The following is a 27,397-nucleotide window of genomic DNA, read 5'->3' as shown; positions in this document are numbered from 1 at the left end:
ATAAGGGTTAAAAGTTGACCAGCGATTTCACATTTTTACAACACCATTTTATTTTTAGGACCACATCACATTTGAAGCCACTTTGAGGGGGACTATATGATAGAAAATACCCAAAAGTGACACCATTCTAAAAACTGCACCCCTTAAAGTGCTCAAAACCACATTCAAGAAGTTTATTAACCCTTTAGGTGCGTCACAGGAATTTTTTTGAATATTTAAAAAAAAATGAACATCTAACTTTTTTTCATAAAAAAAATACTTCAGGTTCAATTTTTTTTATTTTACCAAGGGTAACAGGAGAAATTGGACTGCAAAAGTTATTGTGCAATTTGTCCTGAGTACGCAGATACCTGATATGTGGGGGGGAACCACTGTTTCGGTGCATGGCAGAGCTCAGAATGGAAGGAGCGCCGTTTGACTTTTTCAATGCAAAATTGGCTGGAATTCAGATTGGACGCCATGTCACGTTTGGAGAGTCCCTGATGTACCTAAACAGTGGAAACCCCCTACAAGTGACCCCATTTTGGAAACTAGACCCCCCAAGGAACTTATCTAGATATGTGGTGAGAACTTTGAACCCACAAGGGCTTTACAGAAGTTTATAACGTACAGCGGTACAATTAAAAAATCATATTTTTTCCACAAAAATGATCTTTTCACCCCAATTTTTATTTTCCCAAGGGTAACAGGACCCTAAAAGTTATTGTGCAATTTGTCCTGAGTACGCTGATACCCCACATGTGGGGGTAAACCACTATTTGGGCGCATGGCAAAGCTCGGAAGGGAAGCAGCGCCATTTGACGTTTTTGGCTGGAATTGAGATCGGACACCATGTCGCGTTTGGAAAACCCCTGATGTACCAAAACAGTGGAAACCCCCCACAAATGACACCATTTTGTAAACTAGACCCCCCAAGGAACTTATCTAGATGTGTGGTGAGCACTTTGAACCCCCCAGTGCTTCACAGAAGTTTATAACGCCCGGGCGTGAAAATAAAAAATTCGTATTTTTTCCACAAACATGATCTTTTAGTCACCATTTTTTTATTTTCCCAAGGGTACCAGGAGAAATTGGACCCCAAAAGTTGTTGTCCAATTTATCCTGAGTATGCTGATACCCCATATGTGGGAGAAAACTACTGTATGGGCACACGTCGGGGCTCGGAAGGGAAGTAGTGACGTTTTGGAATGCAGACTTTGATGGAATGGTCTGCGGGTGTCATGTTGCCTTTGGAGAGCCCCTAATGTACCTAAACAGTGGAAACCCCCCACAAGTGACCCCATTTTGAAAACTAGACCCACTAATAATAATAATAATAATAATAATAATAATCTTTATTTTTATATAGCGCTAACATATTCCGCAGCGCTTTACAGTTTGCACACATTATCATCACTGTCCCCGATGGGGCTCACAATCTAAATTCCCTTTCAGTATGTCTTTGGAGTGTGGGAGGAAACCGAGTACCCAGAGGAAACCCACGCAAACACGGGGAGAACATACAAACTCCTTGCAGATGTTGTCCTTGGTGGGATTCGAACCCAGGACCCCAGCGCTGCAAGGCTGCAGCGCTAACCACTGAGCCACCGTGCTGCCCTAAGGAACTTATCTAGATGTGAGGTGAGCACTTTGAACCCCCAAGAGCTTCACAGAAGTTTATAATGCCAGGGCATGAAAATAAAAAAATCGTATTTTTTCCAGAAACATGATCAATTAGTCCCCAATTTTTTCATTTTCCCAAGGGTAAGGCTGGTTTCACATTTGCGTTTTTTAGCGCTGGAAAAAAACGCACACCTGCGCATGCGTTTTTTCCCCTATATTTAACATGGGTGCGCATACCTGCGCACTGGTCAGCGCATGTATGCGATTTTCATGCGCTGCGTTTTTTTGGGGTGTGCGTTGGGATTTTCCAGACGCAGCATGTTGCATTTTTTGGCCCTGCAAAAAAGCGCATGCGCACATATGCGCACGTTTTGCGCTAAAAATGGCCATTATAGCCTATGGATGCGCATATGTGCGCACTGGCATGCTCATGTATGCGTTTTTTTGCATATGCGTTTTTTTTTTTAAACCATGGAATTTAGGGGTTTGGGTTAGAGTTAGGGTTAGTTAAGGGGGTTTAGGGTTAGGGTTATGGTCAGGGTCAGGGTTAAGTATGGTTTTGTTAAGGATTAGGGTCATGGTTAGGGTCAGGATTAGGGTTAAGTATGGTTTTGTTAAGGGTTAGGGTCAGGGTTAGGGTTAGGGTCAGGGTTAGGGTCAGGGTTAGGGTCAGGATTAGGGTTAAGTATGGTTTTGTTAAGGATTAGGGTCATGGTTAGGGTCAGGATTAGGGTTAAGTATGGTTTTGTTAAGGGTTAGGGTCAGGGTTAGGGTTAGGGTTAGGGTTAGGGTCAGGGTTAGGGTCAGGATTAGGGTTAAGTATGGTTTTGTTAAGGATTAGGGTCAGGGTTAGGGTCAGGATTAGGGTTAAGTATGGTTTTGTTAAGGGTTAGGGTCAGGGTTAGGGTTAGGGTCAGGGTTAGGGTCAGGATTAGGGTTAAGTATGGTTTTGTTAAGGATTAGGGTCAGGGTTAGGGTCAGGATTAGGGTTAAGTATGGTTTTGTTAAGGGTTAGGGTCAGGGTTAGGGTTAGGGTCAGGGTTAGGGTCAGGATTAGGGTTAAGTATGGTTTGGTTAAGGGTTAGGGTCAGGGTTAGGGTTAGGGTCAGGGTTAGGGTTAAGTATGGTTTTGTTAAGGGTTAGGGTCAGGGTTAGGGTCAGGGTTAGGGTCAGGGTTAGGGTCAGGGTTAGTTAGGGTTTAGGGTTTGGGTTAGGGTTAAGTATGATTTGGTTAAGGGTTAGGGTCAGGGTTAGGGTTAGGGTCAGGGTTAGGGTCAGGGTTAGTAAAGTCATGGTTTGGGTAGTGTGAGGGGCCACCTAAAAATGTTGGAAAAAAACGCAAACGCGGTAAAAACGCGCTAAAAACGCATACAAACGCATAAAAACGCTGCGTTTTTTTCATGCATGCTCATAAAAATGCTTGAAAAAAACGCAGCAGTTGTATGCTTATGTATGCGTTTTTTCAATGCGTTTTTTTGCGGGAAAAACGCGCTGCAAAAAAAAGCAAGTGTGAAACTAGCCTTACAGGAGAAATTGGACCCCCAAAAGTTGTTGTCCAATTTGGCCTGAGTACGCTGACACCCCATATGTGGGAGAAAACTACTGTATGGACACACGTCGGGGCTCGGAAGGGAAGCAGTGACGTTTTGGAATGCAGACTTTGATGGAATGGTCTGCGGGTGTCATGTGCGTTTGGAGAGCCCCTGATGTACCTAAACTATTGAAACTCCCCACAAGTGACCCCATTTTGGACACTAGACCCCCCACGGAACTTATCTAGATGTGTGGTGAGCACTTTGAACCCCCAAGTGCTTCACAGAAGTTTATAACACTCGGACGTGAAAATAAAAAAATCATTTTTTTCCACAAAAATGATATTTTTGCCCCCAATTTTTTATTTTCCTAAGGGTAACAGGAGAAATTGGACCCCAAAAATTGTTTTGCAATTTGTCCTGAGTAGGTTGATACCCTACATGTGGGGTAAAACACTGTTTGGGCGCATGGCAGAGCTTGGAAGGGAAGGAGCACCATTTGACTTTTTTAACTCAGAATTGGCTGGAATTGAGATCAGACGCCATGTTGCATTTGGAGAGCCCCTGATGTGCCCAAACAGTGGAAACCCCCCAATTATAACTCCAACCCTAACCCCAACACACCCCTAACCCTAATCTGAGCCCTAACCCTAACCCTAGCCCTAACCCTAACGGGAAAATGGAGATAAATACTTTTTTTATTATTTTATTATTTTTCCCTAACTAAGGGGGTGATAACGGGGGGTTTGATTTACTATTTATGGCGGTTTTTATATTTGGCAGCTGTCGCACGCTAAAAGACGCTTTTTATTGTAAAAATAGTTTTTGCATCACCACATATTGAGAGCTATAATTTTTCCGTATTTTGACCCACCGAGTCATGTGAGGTCTTATTTTTTGCGGGACGAGTTGACGTTTTTATTGGTACCATTTTCGGGCATGTGACATTTTTTGATCGCTTTTTATTCCTATTTTTGGGACACAGAATGAACAAAAACCAGCGTTTCATGAATTTCTTTTGGGGGGGTGCGTTTACACCGTTCCGCGTGCGGTAAAATTGATAAAGCGGTTTTATTCTTCGGGTCAGTACGGTTACAGCGATACCTCATTTATGTCATTTTTTTATGTTTTTGTCGGTTTTATGCAATGAAAACTATTTTATATAAAAAATAATTATTTTTGCATCGCTTTATTCTGCGAGCTATAACTTTTTTATTTTTTCGCTGATGATGCTGTGTGGCGGCTCGTTTTTTGCGGGACAAGGTGACGTTTTCAGCGGTACCATGGATATTTATATGCGTCTTTTTGATCGGGCGTTATTACACTTTTTGTTTGGCGGTATGATAATAAATCATTATTTTTTGCTTCGTTTTTTATTTTTATTTTTTAAGGGGTTCGCTAAAGGGGTTAACTAATGGGACAGTTTTATAGGGCGGGTCATTACGGACGCGGCGATACCTAATATGTGTACTTTTATTGGTTTTTTTTTATTATTTCCAAAAAATGGATTTATTGGGGGAATATTTTTTTTTTTTTTCCTAATTTATTTGGCGATTTTTTTTTAATTATTTTAACACTTTTTTTTATTTTTTTTTTTTACTTTATTAAAATAGTCCCAGGTGGGACATCACTGTCCTGTGACAGATCGCTGATCTGTCACATCACAGATCACTGTGACAGATCAGCGATCTGACACAGGCACTGCAGAAGGCTTCCTCATGCCTGCGCTTTGCAGGCACTGAGGAAGCCAGCTTCCTCAGGCCCCCGTCGCCATCTTGGATTCGGGGGCCTGGAGGAAAGGAGCCCCCCGCAGCAGCGCTGCACATTGCGCTGCCGTGGGGGGCTCAGGGAAGCACGGAGGGAGCCCCCTCCCTGCCGATGCTTCCCTTTAACCCCCGGTACACCGCGATCATGTTTGATCGCGGTGTGCAAGGGGTTAACGTGTCGGGGGCGGTCCGTGACTGCCCCTGACACATTGTGCCGGGTGTCAGCTGTGATAATCAGCTGACACCCGGCCGCGATCAGCGGCGCTCACCACGTGGGCGCCGCTGATCGCGCTAGACGTACTATCCCGTCCATGGGCATAGGGGTCCGGGTCCCATGGACGGGATAGTACGTCTCATGTCAGGAAGGGGTTAAAGGGGTTGTCTGGTCTTCTGCTAAAAGCTTGAATCATTTTAAATGACTGCAGACTTCTGAATTCTTACAGCGTGCGCACTGCGCGCTGTCTGGATTCTCCAGTGTTGCTGCCAAGAATGAGCAGTCACCACTGCAAGTATGTGATTTGCATACTTCCGGCCACATTCCTACTAGATGTGCTTGACTGCATGCCAAACTGCGTACTTGCGGTCACATGCTCACCTGATTTCAGCAGCAACACCAGAGAATCCAGACAACATTTGATGTAAGGATTCCAAAGTCTGCAGTCACATAGGGTGACTGCAGACTTTTAGCAGAGGACCGGAAAACCGTTTAAATCTGTCTACACATATTAGATGGTTTCTAGCAGAACAATGTTTTGGCCGATCGTCCGGCAGGCAGCCATCTCTACGATCATCTTATAAAGGAACACTCATTTGGTTTCTGAAATTTAACATGCACAATCAACATCTCTCCCAACCATCAGTCAGCTGGTGCCCCCATACACATTACATTGTCAGGTGAACCCATACATTAAGGTGGTTTTCAGCCAACATTAGTCTACTGTGTCTGGGGGGCCTTTAAAGAGGATATCCTGAAAAAATTTACTTTTAACTAAGGGGCTAAAAACTAGCAGGAAGGTTGTTTCCAACTCCCTGCTTGTTCTGACAGCTGCCGAGGTCTGCTGGCTCAGACCAGTGAGCCTCTGTGAGTAGAGAAGCAGCCTCTATTCCGCTCTGCTTTGCTGACGGGTATGACTGCCGATGCCATGTCGATTGACAGCCGGCTTCCTACAGTTATGCAGAGGGGAGACGGATATCAAACGGCAAGACGTCGCCAAACATGCCCCATCAACAAAACAGCCTGGAAGAAGAATTGTTCTGTAGACATGGAGCAGCTAAATTGCCAAAAAGAGAGGTGTGTGATCACTCTGAGGTGGTGCCACACAGTACAAGCAGGTAGTTGCCAACTACCTTCAGGTTAGTTCTTGCGCACATAGTAAAAAATAAATAAACTAGTCCTGGATAACCCCTTTAAAATTTGAACCCCCCAACCCCTCAAGTTGAGAATATGAGAACTATTTGCATAGTTCAGGAACTATCCACTACCTTATCCAATAACCACTGATTTTCCCTCAGATGGCAGTAAGAAGCAAAACTAGTGCGTGCAATGTTCGCTCATAGCCACCATCTCTACAAGGCATTTGTCCCCAAATTACAGCTTAGCAGCTATCAGCAGCAATCTTTGGAATCCATCACGGGAATCAAAGATAAAGGGACTGTGGTCCTCTGTTTCCGGTTGCATTCAGTGATGGTTACATAGGTCTACGTTCACATTATTTATTGGTTATGGGACTGATGAAAACTGCCGAGCGCTGTACTCGCCATCTCGGTCGGTCTTAAAGCCAACCAACTGAATGGAAGCAAACGCATATTAAAAGTTTCTTGCAAAGTTCTCATTCTAAATTCTATCTGGAATTCATCTAGATTAGGTGTAGTTTTCCACAAGACCTTTTTTGTTACCCAGTCACCCACTGCACTGTCATATTCATGTGTACATAACAATGTTCCCGCTTCAGTGAAGCAAAGAAGTGTTACGTTCCCTCCTAAAAACTAACAGAAAGCTGCTGGAAACCGCCTGCAATCGTAAGCAAATGACATACTTTGGATTTCAGAAAAATAACAATGGTCTTCAGGAGGACAAAACATGACTTACGCTTCCTTGTAATGAAACATGAATCCCAGCAAATCTCGAAAGTCCGGCGGCCAATATGGGTCCCATTTGACCAGCACCTTATCGTAGCTTGACTTTATAAAGTTGAAGCGCAGCATATCGGTTTCACCTGTAAAAGGATTGATAAATTCATAAGAACTGATGAACTACTGTAGAGGATGAAATGAGGGGGTCGCTAAATAACGCTCACATGGTAGTGAGAACTTAGAGTAATAGCAGTTTACATTTCAATTTCATAAATCAATAGTACATATTAAAATAAGCAACTTTGTAATATATCAGAGAAATATGCTTCTTTCTCCTCTTAGATTGATTCCGGGGTAAAATCTGTATTCAGTGAAGACAGATTTCACATTACTGAGATGGCATGGAAATGTGAGGAGGGAGTGGAGAGTTAGAGGACACAGACATTCTGCGGCGCGTCCTTTTATTAAAATGACAGTTCTAATTCTCCATATAACTTTTTTTTTTTTTAATAAGTTTATCTTTATTAAGTTTCCAAAGAAAAATATAAATTGTGTCTGAAATAGCAGGTCAAACTAGACCACATGGAAATAACAATGAACAGTATTGGTTGTACATTGGTTCAACTTGCTATATAGTATTACCTGCATAGGGACTTAAACATGAGCAAGGGGGTATAAGAAAGAAAACGCAGGAGAGGAAGCTAAAACCATAAACAGAGCCACACACAAAGTATCACTAGTTGTACTTTTCTCCAGAAAGAAGAGAGAAGTTTGCAAGACCATAAAATATGTAATAAGTCACATTCTTCTTCCCCGCATTTCCAACACATGGTATTGGCATTTGGTAATATACAAAGTGTAGGTGGGTTGGGACCCGATAGCACAGAGACAGTGGTTTATAGCCGGCCTCCTAAAAATCGTAGTGGATGATTTAGGAGTCAGAGTCAAGAAGTCAAGACTCTATTGCTCTTTCTCAGATCCCTTTCCCATAGGGTCTGAAAGTGGGCTTTAGACTGGTCCAGGGGGATTGATCAGAAGGGAATATGAGAATGACAAAGTATGCCTTAAGGGGCCAGTGTTCGAACAGTCCACTTCAAAAATTGTTTTATCATTTTTATAAAATGATAGATGATTGAAGAAAATAAGAAAGTAGTCCAGGGTCCTAAGGGTGAAGGCATCAAGAGACCCTGAAGGTGTAAGTTTGAATGCCTGTCCAGTTTGCCTGTCCAAAATGTGTTACTTTAAAATAGCCACTGTTTAATCAGGAGCAAAAAATTTCATTCTCTATTCCTGGGGGGAAAACTGGATAGGGTACATAGAGGACGATTGTGGTATGATTGATGAAGGAACAGTGAGATTATTATAACATGCAAAAGTTGCCCCAATCAAGGGATGAGTTTTGAGCGTAGAAACAGTAGACAGGTCTAACCAGGGAGTGGTTATTAGAGGGATGTTTGAAAAGCTTTGTTCAATCCCAACCTAGGCTTTTCCAGAACCATTCCCTACACTAATTTAGAATTCCAGAGAGGTGAGCGACAATGTAATATGATCTGAAAACAGGTAGCACTATACCCCAAGGACTTTGGCTGGTATAACGTGGTTCTTCCAATATGCGGAGGTTTGCTAGACCATATAAACTTAGTTTGGACCTCAGCGAGACTCCTAAAGAAAGAAGGACAAGGAAATGCAAATTGGAAGAGCTTTAATGACATATAGGATACGAGGGAGAATATCCATCTTAAAGATTGCGCTTCTAGTGGCGTGTCCAGCAACTGGATGCAAGAGGATGTGACGGTCAGGTGCTCCCGCCGAGCACAGTTATTTCACTGCATTAAATAGGCAAATACCAGCCAACTGGGTCCACGTAAGCCCAAGATCCCTGCGACAGGCTCAGGACCAGAAACGACAATGGCCCTGGACACGTTCCCACAGAAAGACTTTGCTCCTCATGGGGTCTCAGCGCCATCTTAAAAACACTGCCGATGGCGTCTTCGCAGCCTTCTCTAGTCCATGGCAGGGAAGATCAGCTGGTATATCCCCTGGTACTAAATAGCAGTGATCGGGACTAACAGGTGGGTCCTTCTGCTGGTGGAATCAAACAAAAGGCAGCACAGGTGCCTCCCAGGCAGTGAGGTCCACATCACAATCCAGGAGCCTGTCAGAACCTCCTGCATCTCGCACCATGTCAGGCAAACAAGCATCTTTCCATAAGTCTCTGAACCCTGAAGCACACTCACAGCTCCCGCCAAGGACAAAAAAAAAAAAAAAAAAAAAAGAAAAAAAAATTTGTTAAGCATCGGTATTCCTTGATATGGGGGAACTGGGGCAGAGGCTATCCATCTCCCAATTAGCCACTCAGAGATGGACGGATGGTCCTCTTCTGCACAGAAGATGAATGGGGTAAACAGGGCTCTCCATCTTATACCCCATCCTGGAAGAAATATTTGGGGTACTTGTCCTCTTAGAATCTAATAGCAAAAGTAAAACAAACCTGTAGGTCTAAAATAGCATGTGTAAGAAAGGACCTTCATCAGTTATCAGGACGTATTGATACTTTGGAGGGGGATCATGACACTACAAGATGCCAAGTGACTAATCTACAGCAAATTGTCACTCATAAAAAAAACAAACACATTACAGGATCTGCCCTTTCATATTGAAGACCTAGACAATAGAGGCAGAAGATGTAATATTAGGCTAAGAGGCCTCTCTGAGCCAAACGATCGAGAGGATCTAAAGGCAACGTTCCAGGAGATCTTCAATTCCATTACGGGTGACAGACTATTTATTTATTTCTCTTGCGCACCATTATTCCCAGTATCATCCTGGAATTAATTTTTTTTTATTTTACTCACTTATACAATGCAATTAATTCCACAGTGCTCTACAGATATTAATCGGCACTGTCCCCATTGGAGCTCACAATCTAGTCTTGCAGCGTTGTAGTCCTGGGTTCAAATCCCACCAAGGACAACATCTGCAAGGAAGTTTGTATGTTCTCCCTGTGTGCGCGTATGGTTCATCCATGTTCTTCAGTTTTCTCCCACACCCCAAAGACATACAGAAAGGGAATCTAGATTGTGAGCTCCAATGGGGACAGTGATGATGTCTGTAAAGCGCTGTGGAATTAATGGCGCTATATAAGTGAGAAAAATAAATAAATTCCAGGATGACTCTGGGAATAATATGATGTTTTTTATTCTCCTTTTATGGTGTACCTTCCTTTTTGAATAGTGATGGCCAGAATTTTATATTTTAAGGGTAATTTGAATTTGCCGTTACTCTCGTTTAGAGAAAATACAATGTAATTCTTAAGTTTTCTAAGCTCGGTGGATCTGCATACTAGGGTATTGTTTTATCTCGGTTTAAGTGGGTTGTTTTTTGGATTCTCCCCGGTATAGTTTTACTGGGGTCGCTAAGCAATGGGATTACTATGGTCATCCTCTTAATTAGCTGACAATACTTTTATCAATATAGTGGGCTCACTTTGTGCCACATGATTGATCCCAATCCACTTTTTCTTGGGAATGCAGCTATATTGGTTTCTAATTGTGCTTTTGTTCAGTTTTTTTTGGACGAGCTTTTGTCTATCCTTACCCCTACTGTTTCTTCCCCTCTCCCTCTTTTCTTTTTTCTCGCTCTCAGGAGTTCATGCCCTCTATAATGGATCAAGAAAGATGCTTTCTGTCATTGATTTAGTATAGGAGACATGAGAGATTTCATATATTAGTAGTATAAACAAAAGTGATAGTTCATTACAATTCACAATGATCTAACTAATTAATATTTCTTAATGTCAAGGGACTCAACTCCGGGAAAAAGACTCGCTTTACAAGCGTTGAGAGCCCAGAGGGCGGATATTGCTTTCCTGCAGGAAACGCATTATGACCAAAACAGGAACATGCTGCAGAGCACCATTACACGTCTGCCTTTTCTGCTTAAAGTAAAAATAAAAAGGAAGGGTGGCTTTTTGATCTCATCTCTATTTCCACTCCAAATTGTTAAAACTCACATTGATCCTGGGGGTAGATTCCTAATACTAGAGGGCCTTCTCTGGGGAAAACCAATCATTCTCTGTAACGTATATTCCCCAAACTTGGGCCAAAGTCCCTTTATCAGTAGAGTCTTCGCTGTCCTCCAAAAATTGTTACCAACAGCTCTTTTAATGGGCAAGGACTTTAATATTCCATTTCAACAATTTCAGAAAGTCTATCGGAAAAGGGGACTCCATCTCCTAGTCTGAAACGTCTGTCTTTAGAGTTTAGAAAGAAAGCTCACTCCTTATATGAACTTTGGAGAATTGACCACCCTACCGTCATACACATATGAGAATTGACTAGGCCTTTGCCAACATTAGTATTCTTAGAATGATGGAAAGATCATGCCCCTGTGATCCTAAAGCTAAAGTCAAAACATCCCTCTACTAGATCTTGCCACTGGCGTCTAAACAAATTTCTAGTTAAGGACCGTAGCATTAGGAGTTCTTTGAACATTTGAGTCAATATTTTCAAATTAATTCTGGATCTGGATCTTCCCCAGCCATGTTGTGGGATTCTCATTAGGTCAGTGATGAGGGGCTGTTGCATTGCAGAGGAGGCTAGACTAAAGAAAAACTCAAGTCATCTCCTCACAGCTCAAGCATCTGGAGCATAGATTGGCATCTTCCCCGTCTACTGGAATATTAAAGGGAATCTGTCACCCCTTTTTTAGAATATGAGCTGCCGGCACCGACATCAGGGGCTTATCTACAGCATTCTGTAATGCTGTAGATAAGCTCCCGATGTAACCTTAAAGATAAGAAAAGAGTTAGATTATACTCACCCTGGCGTTCGGTCCGGCGCCTCCCATCTTCATACAATGCTGTCCTCTTTTTTCCTTCCTGTCGTGGCTCCTGCGCAGGCGCAGAGCAGAGTCCTGCAGTGCGCAGGCTCCGGGAGAAGTAACTTGTTTTTCTTATCTTTCAGGTTACATCGGGGGCTTATCTACAGCATTACAGAATTCTGTAGATAACCCTCTGATGGCGGTGCCAGCAGCTCATATTCGAAAAAAGGGGTGACAGATTCCCTTTAAGGAAACTGTTGGCCATGAGGGATACACTAAAAGATCTTTCCAGTCGAACCAGGTAGGACTGCCCTTTGTCTCCACTTTTGACTGCGCTATGTATAGAGTCTCTTGCTGCAGCCATTCAGCATTATATGGAAATATCGGAAATAGAGGCAAGAGACAGAGCTTTCAAAATCTCATTATTTGTGGATGATGTTTTCCTTACTCTCAACTAATCTGCAGATTACTCTACCCAATCTCAAATCTGTCCTTAAGGAGTTTCAGGGTATAAGATTAATTCACCAAAAATGGAAACGTTGCTCTTGAACTTTCCCTATAAGGAATCATATCACCTCAAGTTGAACTATACATTTTGATGGAAGACAGATGTTATAACATATTTAGGGGTTAACATGACCTTCTGTTACAGAACCCTTTTCTCCCACAGCTTCCCTGCCCTTTAAAGCATCAGAAAAGGTTTTTAGTTAAATGATCCTAAATTGCTATATTATTTTGAGACGCTTCCTGTTATGGTTCCATTAGGGGAACTTAGGGCTCTCCAAGCATTCATAATGAGATTTATATGGAACAATATGAGACAGAATATCTAAACAAATACTAGTCTCTGGCAGAATGAAGGGATATCTGTGCCCCATGTCACAAAATACGTCTAGGTTACACACCTGAGGAGGATTCAGTCTTGGGCCTATTTATGGGCCTACAATCAGTGGACAGAAATCGAGAAATTGTGGCTGGTTCCGATCCACCCGAATTCTCTGCTGTGGTCGGAGACCTCGACTAAGATTCAAACTTAACTATTGGGCCCAATGCAGTTTACCAGAGTTGTCTGGCTCTCCTGCAGATTTGCGCTTCTCAGCATTCTCCTATGATTTAATTCATAAACCAGCACCTGTTGGAAAGTAAGCTAGAGGCTTCAATGGTTCTTCCATGGACATCTGCTGGGTTATTTATGTTTGCCGACATAATTGACAGGAATACATTGACATTTTTTGGTTTGAATTCTTAAAGTCAAATTATCGGATATCTGATCGTGAATTTCTCCAATATTTACAGATTAAGCATCTGGTAAAATCTGAAGGTTCCTACAGAGTCTTGAGTCCTACTGATTTTGAAATCCTATGTAAAAAGGGCTACACTACTTAAGGGGATCTCAGCTATCTATAAAATAAGGAATTTTCCCAGGGGGGTTACCAGGCTCGGACTGGCCCATAGGGGACCAGGGGAATCCCCCGGTGGGTACCTGTGTAGATAAGGGCCCCAACCCCACTGTAATGGCACTACTTGGCATAATACACGTTTTACTCTGTACAGAAAAAAGCAACATCTCATCATTCATTAACCAAACTGCCTAGTTTATTATTATATAGAGATTATAGGTAAATTTGTGAATGAGGGTAGTGTAGTATTTGTATGCAGGTGAAAAGTGGGACCTCCAAAGTCATTGTTACTGGTGGGCCCTTGGCACCCCAGTCCGACACTGGGGGTTACCCTTTTACAACACTCATATAATGGCAAAGTGGGAAAGAACCTCACTCACCAAACTTGGCAGATAATTTGGGCTAAAGCGGCGAAGACCTCAATTTGTTCTATGGACAAAGAAAACCAATACAAGATTCTCATGTTTTCAAATCTTTGCTGGCGTTGCGTCTCCTCAATAGGAACCTTACCACACATTTTCTACACCTGTGGGAGCATAGTTCCCTTTTGTTAACGGCAGCTAGATTTATGATTGCGTGTTGCTGGAGGAAGACTTCTCCTCCATCACAAGAGCTCTGCAGCCGGGTGGTGTGATGTGTGTGGAATGGAATATTTAACTGCTACTCGAAATGCAAAGTTAGACTTGTTTGAAGTAATGTGGACCCCGTGGGATTATTATTGACCTCATCAAGTTGTCTAAGCCTTTATCTCCATCTTCCTAATATTTTCCCCCAGTTTTTCCATCTTCCCATTTTCCCCCTGGTGTTTTATGTCTTTTGTTACTACTCTTAAAATTGAAGTTGTAAACCTATGTAGAATACCCAAAGTTCATTTCAGTGGGTATTCACGGATGATAGACAGTATGATCTAATACACCTGAGAAGAGCTTGATCACAGCTATGATCTATGGCTATAGGGTTAGTGAGCTAGGTGCTCCTTTTCCTTAAACTAAGTGGAGTCTGCATAAGATATCGCTTGGATTGTTAGTATCATTCTAGTGACACCTTGCTGAATATGGTGGTTACCAAAGATTTGAGGTCTTCCTGTCCTCTACCCACCAGCAATACCTTAATACGAATATGGTTTCTTCTTCCACTATTTTCTTGGTTACCAAGAAGGGTCTTGTTTTGTACCTGGGACTTGAAGGTTTAGTGTTTACTTTGCAAGGTTTGGATCAGATCTGAAAGGTTCCTTGAGACACCCTCCATAACTGTTGCTCTGGAGGCCAGAAGGCTGATTCCCTCTCGTAAAGAGTCAATGGCCTGTTGGTGTGAAGTTTCAATCCTCTGTGCCAAGGAATCTATATCTTGTATTGTTGGAAGGGCCTGTAATAGTTCCTGTAATGCTTGAAGGTCCAGATGGAGATGTGTGTGCATGTTGAGTTGTATGGTATTGCTAACTCATTTGTACAGACTGTGATGTCTCTAGGCCCTCGGTGTCATAGGGGTGCGCAGAGTCATCCAGAGATGGAGAGACGGAGGGTGACCATGTGAATATCGTTCGAGGCCTTGCGGTGAGTGTCCCTGCGATGCTTGGTGGTTCTCTGTGAGTTGACTGATGGGTTGGGCATTGGTGCCATTTTAGACAAAGATGGGCTGGCAAGTGTGAAAAAAACGCCCAATGGCATGGTTCTGTGCTTCTTAATAGAGTGTGATTAATATAGGAGATTTTATGTCTTTGCGTTTTTCGGGCATCCTCGGAAGTGTAAATAAAAGAATTAGTCCTCATCAGGTGTCTGGAACCTTAGGGCATAGGTGAATTATGTTCTCATTTCATCATGCTTAGTTTGCATCAACCCAATTATTTCCAAGTTGCATACGGTTGGGCTGAGACTGATAACTCGTACACATAGGCACAAAGCTGTTGTGGCTATCACCTTTAGGTATCAGTTGCATCTGAATTCCACAAAACCTTCTTATTGAATAATGTTTAACTGGTGGTAGGATTCTAGAGCCTGTTCTATTCCGTTGTGACCATTAGACGGCAATAGAGCACATAAAATGCTTGTTTTATGGCGAGTCTCGTGTATTACAGGAAATCGTCACCAGATGTCAGTAGAAGGTTATGAATAAGATAGATGGATGTGAAAACTATATATTTGTAAAAATGGATAGTGGCCCACTATTGCAGTCCCTGTACTGAAGAGTAAAAATTGCAAGAGGAGGCTGTGCTGAGCCTCTAGCTTTATAAAAAGAGAAATAGGTCTGTGTCTGTCTCTAGCAGGTGAAGACATCCTCAGCTACTATCACACTGGGGTGCCTGCAAGATGCCTGTCTAGGGCAGGAAAACACTGTGGGGACAGAGTTCTGACTCCCAGCCATTCCCCTTGGTCTCTCCGGTGGTGTGAAGGGGGCAACCACCACTCAGGACGTGGGAAACTGGGTGTATTGAGGAGATCTAGTCTGTTGAGCTCAGAGTTCTCTCAAGCACGTCCAGCTCCTCCGGCTTCAGGCCACACCCCCTCCATATAACTTTATGAGCACCAACTGTCCTCTCTCAGTAATGGCAAAATCTGTATTTACTGAAGACAGATTTTACCTGTGAAATGAGAACTAAAATAATTGACCAGACGAGGAGGAGAAAAAGAATTTCTCTAATAATATAGATTACAACATTTCCTATTTCATGTATGCTCTTCTAAATAGATTTTACAGTAGGTGTGTATATAAAGGTGAATGTATGTTTGAGTGAAAGACCAAGCTGCAGCCGAACTCTTTCATAAGACAGAAGTGTGCTTCAGACTAACTTTTGCTGTTTTTATAACTTACTAGGACACTAAGGAAAAACCCCTTAAAGAAGGGGTCACATCAAATTTTTTTAGCCCAATATATTGTAGTCATGATATTAGATAGCATTGTGTACTTACAATTGCTCATTCTGCCTTTCTACCCAGTAATTCTTCTCTTTTCTCTGCTCCATGTAGAAATAAGATGTCTCTTGTCCCAGCAAAAAGGATTCCCTCTTCAACTCCTGACCCAGCTGCTCCCTCCTCCCCCCCAGGCCATTTTTCATTTTTGTTTTTTGCTCCCCTTCTTCCCAGAGACATAACTTTTTTATTTTTTGGTCAATATGGCCATGTGAGAGTTTGTTTTTTTGCGGAACGAGTTGTCCTTTTGAACGACACCATATGTTTTAACATATCGTGTACTGGAAAACAGGAAAAAAATTCAAAATGCAGTGAAATTGCAAAAAAAGTGCAATTCCGCAGTTTGTTTTTTTTACCATGTTCACCAAATGCTAAAACTGACCTGCCATTATGATTCTCCAGGTCATTATGAGTTGACAGACACCAAACATGTCTAGGTTCTGTTTTTTAAGAGGTGAAAAAAAATCCAAAATTAAAAAAAACAACACCATTTTCCGAGACCTGTAGTGTCTCCATTTTGCATGATATCGGCTTGGGTGAGGGCTTATTTTTTGCATGCCGAGCTGACTCTTTGATTGACACAATTTTGGTGCAGATAAGATCTTTTGAATCGCCCGTTTATTGCAATATGGAGGTAACAAAAAATATGTAATTCTGGCGTTTTGAATTTTTTTTCTCGTTACGCCGTTCAGCGATCAGGTCATATATGTGTACCTTTGATTTTTTTTACTATTTTATTTGGAATGGGGCAAAAGGGCGGGGGGGGTGACTTGAACTTTTGTGTTTCTAGTTTTTAAAACGTTTTTGTTTTTGTTTTTTTTACTTTTTGCAGCACGCTTCAATAGTCTCCAAGGGAGACTAGAAGCTACAATACTTTGATCACCTCTGCTACAGACAGGCGATTATCAGATCGCCTGTGTGTAGCAGAAATGCTCACCTGCTATGAGCACTGACTACGGGGCGCTCATAGCAAATCTGGCAATTACAACTAGAGAGGTCTGCTGCAAACCTTTGGTTGTCTTGCCAACCCATCGGTGACCCACGATCATGTGACGGGGTCACTGATGGGCTTCTTGAATGCAAGAGTTAAATGCTGCTGTCAGAGATTGACTTCGGCATTTAACTAGTTAACAGCCACGGGGGGATCACGCTTCCACCCGCGGCTGTTGCGAGCTCAGTGCCGGAGCCCGTACCAAACAGGGGGAATGTAACATGTGCGTATTATTACAGCACATTCCGAAAGGGTTTAATGGAAAAAAAGAGAAGAATTATCTGGGTAGAAGGGTGAAATGAGCAACTCTAAGTACATAGTGCTATATAATAGGATGATTACAATAAATGGATAACAATTTTGATGGGAGTGCTTTTTTTTTAAGGTGCAGTGAAGTAGTAAAATAGATAGTACACCTATTATACATAATTATACCTAATATAAATAAAAATAAATATATATGTATTTCTTGTACATGTTAAATTTGATCATTTTTCTTCAAATACTTACAGGATGCCTGGTCCCCATTAGTCTTGGTTGCAACATCACTTTTGTCCTGGCGACTTTCTGCTCCCACTATCTTCACCATTTCACGAATTTCTTTCAAGCAAAGCCGTGGGTTGTAGTGAAAAAAGAGCCTCCCTTTCGGAATTGTTAAATTGTGCTTATGCCAGTCCCATAGCTGACGCAGATTGGCATTATCCAGAGCATAAAAGGAGTATTCACTGCAATTAAAAAGTTAATAATTATTCTCCAAAAAAACAAAATATTGCATTTTTAACAAGGCTACAGCACTGACTTCCAAAAAATGTTTTATTGTTTTTTCTTCACCACTATAGGTATCAGTAAGGTGTGTTCCTTGTCTGTAGGGAAATACTTGCCGGTCGCCATCTATCACCATTTTCAGCGCCACTCTGGTCCTTCTCTGCCATCTTGTGACCGCAGCTCTGACTGGCTGGAAGCCCCTGCTAACAGTTACCATCCCTCTTAATGTATGTCTATGAGAGATAGGCTCATAGAATTACATTGAGAAGTGACTTCCGGACCTCACAGTAACACTGGCAGGTCAGAACTGTGGTCATGGGGTGCAGAAGAGGACTGGAGCAGCAGAAGACATACAATACTGCTAGCTATCCAGTGGTGAATAAAAAAAACACAGGAGTGGTACTTTAAGCCTGTGGCATGAAGTGTACCAGTACTCAGGGTTTTTTTTCCGCTTTACATATGCTCATTTTATTGAAATGTAGAAGAATGTAGGGCACCAAACTGTAGGGAGGTCACCGTTGTATTCTCCACATTTTCATTTGTCATTTTCTATTTGGGGTACAAAGCTGTGACCGGGGATTGTGGGCATCGTTGTCCACTACCACAGGTAACTAATGATTATCTACTGCACTTGGCAAGGAAAAGTAAAGGGCTATTCTCAAGTTTAGAGTATAACTCCCCGATTGCTGGGGGTCTGACTGTTGGGACCACCACTGATCCAGGGCTCTTCAGAATGGAGTGGTGATAGATCATGCGCACTGCCATTCCATTCACCGGCAGATAGAGCGCTGTGCTTGGCTGGTCTTCGGCACGCCCATAAGAATGAATGGAGCAGCAATTCACACGATCTTCTGTCATAGGTCTCTTCAGAGTCCCGCTTCTTGGAAGCAGTGGAGGTCTCAGAAGTTGGGAAATTATCTCCTCTCTGATAGATGGGAGATAACTTCCAAACTTGAGAGTACCCCTATAAAACTACCACTGGTCCCTGAGCACCGCGGTCAGGATAGCACTGTAGATGCGTAGCATATCCCGATTAGCCTAGAAGTCTATATGTTTTTCAGTAAGAGAGCGTGTAATGACACCACTAATCTCCAGCGCGCACTTACTTTGCTTCAAGGACATCTCCACGAATTAAACGCAGCTTCCGGAAAAATGACAGAGATACCAAAGCATAAGATCGCCTTATCTTGAGGTATCCGGTAATCTCTTCTATGAGACCAAGGTTTGCCTCCAGCTCAGCGGCAATATTATCTGAAGAAGAAAAGAAAAAAAACAGCCCGTGGATTACACAACCAGAAAAACAGCCATACCCACTGATAAAATGCTGACTTCACTTTCCGTTGGTGATGTCATGTGTAGAGGATTACAGTCCCTGTGACAAGCTGGCGTCTTTATCTGTGATCCATATGATGTTTTGATGGCTTTTATGGCCAAATACAAAATAGCAATTATGACGTTTCTATTTTTGTTTTCTTTAAGCCATTTACTTTGTGGCATCATTTTGTATTCGTATAGATTTGACTAGTACGGACATGGCGATATCCGATGTAATTTATTGATTTATTGTAGGATGGGGAAAAGAAAGGCAAGATCAGATTTTACATTACATTTGACTAGGGGACGTGAATCTGCAATCGACTGCCTAAAATATATACTGCAATACTTCAAATAGTCAAAATAACAATCTCATAGGAAGCTCAGGCTGTGGCAAAATTTGTGAGGTGGTGAGAATGGGGGTGTTCAGAAAGCCCCCAGATGCCACTGTATCACACCTCCCAGAGGAGGGATTTTGGAGGTTGATGACACGGGTACCTTGAACAGGCATGCAGCCCCTTAATCACTGACAACAGCATGCAGCTGGTGGCCGACACTGGCATTTACATGGATAAATGGCAGCAATCAGACAGCGCCGGTCGCTATGGTTAGACTGCATTCACACAACTTAAGTCTCTTCTGTATTTTGGATTATACTCGCCTATTCAAAAGTTTATTGGGCGCAACAAAAAAAAGAAAAAAATTGGAATCCAAGAATCCCAACTGTATGACATCAGTTTTTTATGGACATATTGCCATTATTAACACAGGCCAGTTTTTTTTAAATTCACTATTGATGTATAAATACAAAATATCATTACAGATGTCAAATGGATGACAGCACAGTTAAAAAGTTGTTCTTTTTCTGGCTGAAAATCGGATGCGTTTTTAATAGCACCTTAGAAGCAGGTGCTGGCAGTTCCTGACCTCGCGCCATACACCCACCTAATATGCATGATGGGTAAAGGCATAGTATTGGCCAAGTTTAAGGCCCCCATACACATTCAATTGTTTAAAGGGAACCTGTCAGCAGGAGTCTGCTCAGTGACTACAGACAGTGTCAGGTCGGCGCCGTTATACTGATCACAATGATACCTGGTGATGAAATCCGTCTTGTGGTTCCTGTGTAATCTTTATGTTCAGTTGCGAGTTAATGATATGCTCGTGCTCTGGGGGGTGGTCTTCATGTGGTGCTCTGCTTAGATATTCACCATTATGGCTTCTGACTGGTCACTGATCTCTGATCCCTCAGTGATTGCCCCCTAGTTTACATAATGAATATGTAACGGCGCCGACCTGACACTGAGTGTAGGTTAATCCTGCTGACAGGTCCCCTTTAACCAACAGACCTAATGTCGGCACAGCCATATACACTTAATGTGCAAGTTGTTCAACCAGGCCATACATGCTCAGTGACAATGGGCCAAGAACAATCTTTCTGGAAATATTCCTCCAAAAGAAAATTGGACATTGGTAAATGATCATTGACGGCTGGCAGAAGAAAAAAAATAAATAATCAAAACACCGGAAACTTCAGGCCTGCAATCATTCGGCCAAATCGATCTTTCCTTCTTATGTTTTAACTTAACAAATAATCTTTTGGTTTAAATTGTTAATTTTCACCAACTTTAATCTATTGCGTATGAGGCCTTCTAATCTAATACTTCTCAGCTTTATGGAATCTCGACATTTGTGGAAAACACAACAGAAAAGGTAACTATGATCTACCTCGCGACTGTGCAAGAGTTCTGTAAAGGGAATCTGCCATGAAAGAAAAACTATTTTTTCAGCAATGTAAAAAATGTAAAGTATTGATAGATTTTTTTAAATGGTATAAAATATGATTTATTTTTTAAATTTGACATTTTTCACTTTTAAACTATAGGGGGAGCTGATGATATTTACCCTCAAAACCTAGAATTCAATACGCAGTGTGTACCATACAGGATGGGATTAGATACGCAGAGCGCATCACACAGGATGGGATTAGATACGCAGAGCGCATCACACAGGATGGGATTAGATACGCAGAGCGCATCACACAGGATGGGATTAGATACGCAGAGCGCATCACACAGGATGGGATTAGATACGCAGAGCGCATCACACAGGATGGGATTAGATACGCAGAGCGCATCACACAGGATGGGATTAGATACGCAGAGCGCATCACACAGGATGGGATTAGATACGCAGAGCGCATCACACAGGATGGGATTAGATACGCAGAGCGCATCACACAGGATGGGATTAGATACGCAGAGCGTATCACAGGATGGGATTAGATACGCAGAGCGTATCACAGGATGGGATTAGATACGCAGAGCGTATCACAGGATGGGATTAGATACGCAGAGCGCATCACAGGATGGGATTAGATACGCAGAGCGCATCACAGGATGGGATTAGATACGCAGAGCGCATCACAGGATGGGATTAGATACGCAGAGCGCATCACAGGATGGGATTAGATACGCAGAGCGCATCACAGGATGGGATTAGATACGCAGAGCGCATCACAGGATGGGATTAGATACGCAGAGCGTATCACAGGATGGGATTAGATACGCAGAGCGTATCACAGGATGGGATTAGATACGCAGAGCGTATCACAGGATGGGATTAGATACGCAGAGCGTATCACAGGATGGGATTAGATACGCAGAGCGTATCACAGGATGGGATTAGATACGCAGAGCGTATCACAGGATGGGATTAGATACGCAGAGCGTATCACAGGATGGGATTAGATACGCAGAGCGTATCACAGGATGGGATTAGATACGCAGAGCGTATCACAGGATGGGATTAGATACGCAGAGCGTATCACAGGATGGGATTAGATACGCAGAGCGTATCACAGGATGGGATTAGATACGCAGAGCGTATCACAGGATGGGATTGGATACGCAGAGCGCATTACAGAGGATGGGATTAGATACGCAGAGCGCATCACACAGGATGGGATTAGATACGCAGAGCGTATCACAGGATAGGATTGGATACGCAGAGCGCATTACAGAGGATGGGATTAGATACGCAGAGCGCATCACACAGGATGGGATTAGATACACAGAACATATCACACAGAATGGGATTAGATACACAGAGCATATCCCACAGGATGGGATTAGATACGCAGAGCGCATCACACAGGATGGGATTAGATACACAGAGCGTATCACACAGGATGGGATTCAATACGCAGAGCGTATCACACAGGATGGGATTAGATACACAGAGCGCATCACACAGGACGGGATTGGATACGCAGAGCGCATTACACAGGATGGGATTAGATACCCAGAGTGCATCACACAGGATGGGATTAGATACACAGAATGTATCACACAGAATGGGATTAGATACACAGAGCGTATCACAGGATGGGATTAGATATGCAGAGCATATCACAGAATGGGACTAGATACACAGAGCACATCACACAGGATGGGATTAGATACGCAAAGTCTTAACATAGGGTGGGATTAGATACGCAGGGCGTATCACACAGGATGGGATTAGATACGCAGAGCGTATCACACAGGATCATAGAACGTGATTGGATACACAGAACGTATCACGAGAATGGGAGTAGATACGCAGAGCATATCACAGGATGGGATTAGATATGCAGAGGCTATCATACTGAATGGGATTAGATACACAGAGCGTATCACAGGTTGGGTTTAGATACTCAGCACTGCGAGCTGTATCACACATGATGGTATTAGATACTCAGCACTGCGAGCTGTATCACACATTATGAGCATTAGATACACGGCACTGCGAGCTGTATCACACATGATAAGCATTAGATATGAGGTTCTGTGGGTTGTATCATACATGATGGGGATTAGATACACAGCACTGCGAACTGTATCACACATAATGAGCATTAGATGGGAGGCTCTGAGGGTTGTATCATTAATGATGGGGATTAGATACACAGCACTGTGTATCCACAGCAAGTCCATAATATAACATTTGCTACGAGAAATCCCAGGAATATATACTTACTGCCACCCCGGATATTGATGGCTAAACTCCCACTGATAACTGTGCATCCTCTGAGATCTTGAGCAGAAGTCACAGAGTCGATAACTTTCTCCTCTTTCACTATGCAAACCTTCGGACAAGGACCTTCACATGGTTCACAAGTCAGACTGTAGGAACAAGAAATAAGATTTACGCATAGAAATCTGTCTGAGGTAAGAAAAGCTTTATAAAAGTTCACCATATGGATGAATATATAATACCGCGATATATTAATATTTTCTGATCAAATCTCAATAAGTATACCACAAATGAACATAAATAATGTGACCCCGCCCAACACTTCTGTTTGAGGGGCAGTTAACTGGATTCATATGCAGTCATTTATCCCCTTCACAACCATTGACGGACATGAACATCATCGGCCGTGTCCTAACTTTGATGCGGGCTCACACGCTGAGCCTGCATCCTTCCATGAAATTGATGGCTTTTACCGACAGGAAATGAATTATTGACCCCACCCGATGGGTTGTCATAACAGCTGGGGGTCTGCTGTGGCCAGTGTTCATAAGAAATCATGATTTCTGGTATACCTAGCAGAGCTTCTGCATAGCTATGCGTGTAGTACAGGCGATTGGACGATTGCAACTTCAAGTCTCCTAAGGGGACTATTATGGTAAGGAAGGAAAAAAGTTTTAAAAAATATTAGGAAAAAAAAACTAAAGTTCACATCACCCCTTTTTAAAAAAAATACACCTATTTGGTATCGCTGTGTTCAGACATGTCAGATCAAAATCTAAGATAAATTAATCCAACAGGTAATCGTTATAATGAGAAAAAAAAAAAATCAAAACACCAGAAATAGGTTTTTTTTTGGTCTCCTCAACATTGCAGTAAAATGCAATAAGAGGCGATGAAACCATTTTTGGGGTAGATATGATGTTTTCATCAAAAACGTCAGTGCAGGGTGTAAAAAAAAAAAAAAAAAAAACACCATCACCCAGACCCAGATCCTGAAAAATGAAAACGTTACAGGTCTTAGAAAAATGGAGATGAAAGCTTAAAAAAAAAATAATAAATTCGTCCAGGGGTGAAGGTGCTAATTTACCCTATAGATGCCAATCAATTAAAACTCCTGTCTCATGTGCTGCCCCATATTATGGTGTACACGTTTAGCCACTGTGCTCTATACACATCTTCGCCGTAGATACTGTAGCAATCATCTAGAAATCCAAAATAATGGAGATAATGAGGTACTCACGTGGTAGAGTTGGAGGTGTACCCGGACGGGCACTCCGCTATGCACTCGCCCTTGTGAATGACATACCGGGGGCAGGAGCTATCCGTGGAGTTCTGACATCTATTGTGAAGTATCCGACATTCATTGAAACTGATGCAACGCCATCCTAGCAAACTGTAGGAGCCTGGTGGGCAAGACTCGACACATGTCCCCTCGTGAAGGAAGTTACGACATGCCACACACTTAGTGGGATCGTTCGGCTCCAGGCAGCGCCCCAGGCACTCGCTGTGACAACATCGGTCATCGGATGTACAGCCGTGGTACTTGCATGCAGCTGGGCAAACTGTCGAAAGAAAAAAAAAAAAATTCATCTTAAGGAAGGAAAAAGGTTCCTGAAAATCACTTTGGTCTTCCCTTTTCTTCAAATTACCCTACGTCAGGGAGACCGATGGCTGATGCCGCGGTTCTGGATTGCAGAGCAGCCATCTGATCCGTCCTTCAGCTTCAGAACTATGGATATAAAAGTATCAGGATAAGGGCTCATACTCACATGCGAGAAACTCGGACGAGTCTCGCACGTCAATACCCGGCACTCGGATCGGAATTTCTATGCAGCTCAACGCTCCGATCAGAGTGCCGGCGTTAGTGTCGGGTACTGACGTGCGAGACTCGTCCGAGTTTCTCGTATGTGAGTATGAGCCCTCACTGGAAGCAACGGATGGCACTAATGACCCTGAGCATGTATCACACTCGCGGACACATCCATCGTAAACCGTGTGGTCCACTAGTGAGCGGAGGCCTGCTGCCACTAATCCGATCACAAGTCCCAGCAATTCTCCGAGGACCGTTCAGTGTAGACCCCCTTCAGATGTGCCCCAAACGCTGGGCTTTAAGCTTGCTTTATTGTACTCGCAGCTTTCGGCTAGCCTTACCTACCGTATTTAATTGTATTGTATGCTCACATGTCCACTAGTGAGCCATTAGGAAGGATCCGGCAGCAATCTGTTGCCAAAATACTTGGCCAGACAACTTTTTGGTCTGACCCCTGCCGGATCCGTTCTTTAACACTGAAGCCTATGAAAAACCGGATCCGTTCGTCAGCCATATGAATTCCTTTTCATTTCTAACAGACCAGTTTTTCCTGCTTACTGGATCTGTTCTAATGGATCACAAAGCCTAAGAATATATGAAGTGTTTGCGTGTGATTTGTAAGACATTTCATATACAAGTGTATGTACTTCCAGGTGGGTGGCTACTGTGGGATTTTATAAGGAATGCAAAAGATTTATTAAAAAAAAAAAAAAAAAAAAGTCCATAGACTCAGATTCCTGCTGAAGGCACGGAGCACATCTACATCCTTATTATGAAGCAAAAAAGCAGAGGTGCTTACAGCCAAAGCCTCCACACAGGGTACTGCTGGCAGTGCACATGTGAATGAGGACACAAGCAGATCAGGTCACTGAGCACAGCAGAGGACAGCACTGGGCTGCATCTGCTCCAGCTCCTGACACTCCACTCCAGGACTCCACATCCACCAAAGTGCCGCCCTTGGACAGGACCAATCACCAGGCTGCTGGAAACAGCCCAGCCTGGGATCTGCCCTTCTTTTTTCCGTAACACCCCTTTCTCTTCCAAAGCTTCCCTCTACCCTAAAGCCTTGATATGCTTGTGTAAAAAGGAACGACAGAACTTGAATAACCCTTTCAATGCTAGGTGTGGCTAACAAGTGAATGGGGAAGTGCACAGCACAAATGATTGTGTACATTGCTGCAGGGTAATAAGGAGCAAGCAATGCCATACAGGAAGGAGCGGCAGAGGCACAGAGTGTGATATGCGCTGGGGAAAAGGAAGGAGATATACTAGATTAGGAATAGAGGCCCAATAGGGACAGGGAGGACCATGGCTGTACTGCAATGCCATACAGGAAGGAGCGGCAGAGGCACAGAGTGTGATATGCGCTTGGGAAAAGGAAGGAGATATACTAGATTAGGAATAGAGGCCCAATGGGGACAGTGAGGACGATAGCTGTACAGAAATGCCATACAGGAAGGAGCGGCAGAGGCACAGAGTGTGATATGCGCTGGGGAAAAGGAAGGCCATATACTAGATTAGGAATAGAGGACCAATGGGGACAGTGAGGGCGATGACTGTACAGCGATGCCATACAGGAAGGAGCGGCAGAGGCACAGAGTGTGATATGTGCTGGGGAAAAGGAAGGAGATATACTAGATTAGGAATAGAGGACCAATGGGGACAGTGAGGGCGATGACCGTACAGCAATGCCATACAGGAAGGAGCGACAGAGGCACAGAGTGTGATATGCGCTGGGGAAAAGGAAGGACATATACTAGATTAGGAATAGAGGACCAATGGGGACAGTGAGGGCGATAGCTGTACAGAAATGCCATACAGGAAGGAGCGGCAGAGGCACAGAGTGTGATATGCGCTGGGGAAAAGGAAGGAGATATACTAGATTAGGAATAGAGGACCAATGGGGACAGTGAGGACCATAGCTGTACAGCGATGCCATACAGGACGGTGCGGCGGTGGCACAGAGCATGATCTGTGCTGGGGAAAAGGAAGGACATATACTAGATTAGGAATAGAGGCCCAATAAATACAGGGATTTCTACACAGCACAACAAATCCATCAGATGCAGCCAGCAAGAATATGGCAGATCTGCAGCCCGGCACACGTCATCGGACACATTTCTACAAACACACAACACAATGGAGAGGATTATCAATAGTGTCCTAATAGGCATGGTCATGGCTTTACTAGAAAAGGAGCAAAATGTACAAGATGCACACCGAGAGATCAAGGGGAGCATAAATATGAGCACACAATACTGTACACTACGGCTAGAATAAGTCTGCCACACTACAAGTCCAGAGACGCACAGCAGAAGCCACAGTCGCTTATGCTATGTTGCTGAGTGTATTTTTTATGAAAATTAAAACCTAGTGTAAGGCAGCGGTAGCACCGTACGC

General features: G+C 43.1%; 1 protein-coding gene across 1 annotated transcript in view; it reads right to left on the bottom strand.

Moving 5' to 3' along the window:
• INSR (insulin receptor) overlaps positions 1–27,397 on the bottom strand; it is a 157,559-nt gene that overhangs the window by 26,893 nt on the left and 103,269 nt on the right. The window contains exons 3-7 of the mRNA XM_073547866.1: positions 24,428–24,749; positions 23,191–23,336; positions 18,963–19,107; positions 17,602–17,816; positions 6,990–7,116 (exon numbers count right to left, since the gene is read on the bottom strand). Coding sequence (XP_073403967.1) covers positions 6,990–7,116; positions 17,602–17,816; positions 18,963–19,107; positions 23,191–23,336; positions 24,428–24,749 — 955 coding nt within the window. The remainder of the gene's footprint in view (positions 1–6,989; positions 7,117–17,601; positions 17,817–18,962; positions 19,108–23,190; positions 23,337–24,427; positions 24,750–27,397) is intronic.

This window comes from Dendrobates tinctorius, unplaced genomic scaffold, assembly GCF_039654945.1.
Source record: "Dendrobates tinctorius isolate UK_male_01 unplaced genomic scaffold, ASM3965494v1 ptg000011l, whole genome shotgun sequence".
Lineage (NCBI taxonomy): Eukaryota > Metazoa > Chordata > Amphibia > Anura > Dendrobatidae > Dendrobates > Dendrobates tinctorius.
This window is presented reverse-complemented; position numbering and strand designations above follow the sequence as displayed.